This window comes from Pundamilia nyererei, unplaced genomic scaffold (assembly GCF_000239375.1).
Source record: "Pundamilia nyererei isolate P.nyererei 1_Seehausen unplaced genomic scaffold, PunNye1.0 scaffold00426, whole genome shotgun sequence".
NCBI classification, from domain to species: domain Eukaryota; kingdom Metazoa; phylum Chordata; class Actinopteri; order Cichliformes; family Cichlidae; genus Pundamilia; species Pundamilia nyererei.
In genome coordinates this window covers 135696-137436 of record NW_005187827.1, presented here as the reverse complement: position 1 = coordinate 137436, position 1741 = coordinate 135696, and the positions used below count along the sequence as shown (strand labels likewise).

General features: G+C 39.1%; 1 protein-coding gene across 2 annotated transcripts in view; it reads right to left on the bottom strand.

Annotated features, from left to right (window-relative positions):
- The window catches only part of kctd13 (potassium channel tetramerization domain containing 13), an 11348-nt gene that overhangs the window by 4964 nt on the left and 4643 nt on the right, over positions 1–1741 (bottom strand). For both annotated transcript variants that reach the window (XM_005753400.1, XM_005753401.1), the window contains exons 3-4: positions 1006–1175; positions 836–925 (exon numbers count right to left, since the gene is read on the bottom strand). In XM_005753400.1, the coding sequence (XP_005753457.1) occupies positions 836–925; positions 1006–1175 (260 nt within the window). The remainder of the gene's footprint in view (positions 1–835; positions 926–1005; positions 1176–1741) is intronic.

The window sequence follows — 1741 nt, the reverse complement described above, 5'->3', positions numbered from 1 at the left end:
TGATGTTCACAATTCTGATGAAGTCTCACATGTATCAGTACTGATAAATGATCAGAATTATAATATTTCTGACGTCTGAGGCAAAATTGAATCGAATCAGGACTTTGAGAACCGGAATCGAATGGATTATAGAAATCAGTGATGATACCCAGCCCTAGTGAGTAGCCTAAACCCGACAGAAGTGGATGTAGCTGTGGGTAATAAGAAAAGTTGAAAATAACTATTGATAACTTTTTTGTTAAGTTAAGGCTTGATCAGTCTGAAATTCACAGCCCGTGCTCTGACACAGAGCCATCAATCTTTGAACGTTGAAAAAGCACAGTGTATCCAGAAAACACATTATGTGCTGCAATAAATGCACTGCCCAAATGTTCCCTCTCCTCACTGCCTTTCAGCAGCAGGCAGCAGCAAACAGGTCGTCAGAGGAGGCCGATGTGATGATTAAGTTTAACATTTTCTACAATATTGCCAAAACACTTTAAGCACAAGATTGTGAGTTAATCATTTACAAATGAATATTGTCTGTATGGACTGCAATTTCCCCCCCAAAAAAGTGCACATGTAAAACTGCGGTGTTAAGTGATGCGGTTGAAAAATTTGAGTGCGCCTAACCTAACCGTGCGCCCATGGCAAACAGTTAGCCTAGAGCCCTGTCCTGGGTAACAGTAACAGCATCAGTCACTAATATTAGGCATTTAAGAAATGTTTAAGAAAATGACTGATTCCAAAACATTAAATACTACATAACTATCTGCCAGCACTCAGCATCTCCAAATTGCATTCACAAACAGCATCCAGCTTAGGGGCCAATTGATGAAGCTTGAATTAAATTTACCTTTCTACATGTAGCAATCATCCTCTGTTCTTCTTTGGCTGAGGTGATCATGGGTATGCGGCATACACTTTCAAAGACATCCTTTTGTTTCTGGAAGTAAAGAAAACATGTCAAAATTTGTACATGTTTCATTTTATTAAAGTCCGCAAAAAAGATATCCACGTGTTTACCTGCATGACACTGAGGCAGTGTTGGACGAGTCCCTGGACCCGGTAGTACTGGGCCTCTTTTAGAACTTCATCTAGTTCTCTGTGGTCCTCCGGAAGTGGTACTGAGCCATCTCGAAGGAAGTTCAGAACCAGCTCAAAATGCCGACCAGATCTATCCAAAACTACCCACCCTAGAGCAAAAGGGAGAGTAATTTCAGGAATTTTAATTCAGGTTATTATGCTTATATTATATTTACTGAGGTAGTCAAGAGGTCCCTTTAATGTGTTAGCATAACAGCTAACAAAGAGGATACAACATAATTCAATATTTACCAGCTTTGCTTTCAGAGTCAACATTATTTTGGTGGGACTTTTAAAACAGTAGTATGGTTAATAAGGCATACTCTTGGGACTCTGACACATACAAAAATGTTTTCAAAACATAACAAAACAAAACAAAAGAAATATTCAGAATTCAGTGTTGGGTTTATATTAAATGACTACTGGAGTTAATTAAGACAAATGCGTTGCAAATGCGTACAATATGATGTACAAGCAATGATTTGTACATATTTGTTTCACTCATGCGCGCGCTTTTTCTCCCAGTATTCTGTGGGAGGGGCAAAAATTCCTGTTCTGATGTTGAAAGTTGCCAACCTCTGCACTAGGTGATCAAAACTGTAGAAGCAGCCATTCTTGTGAATTGTGGACAACCTCGTAGATGGAAAGATAGATGGATAGTAGGGGTGCAACGATA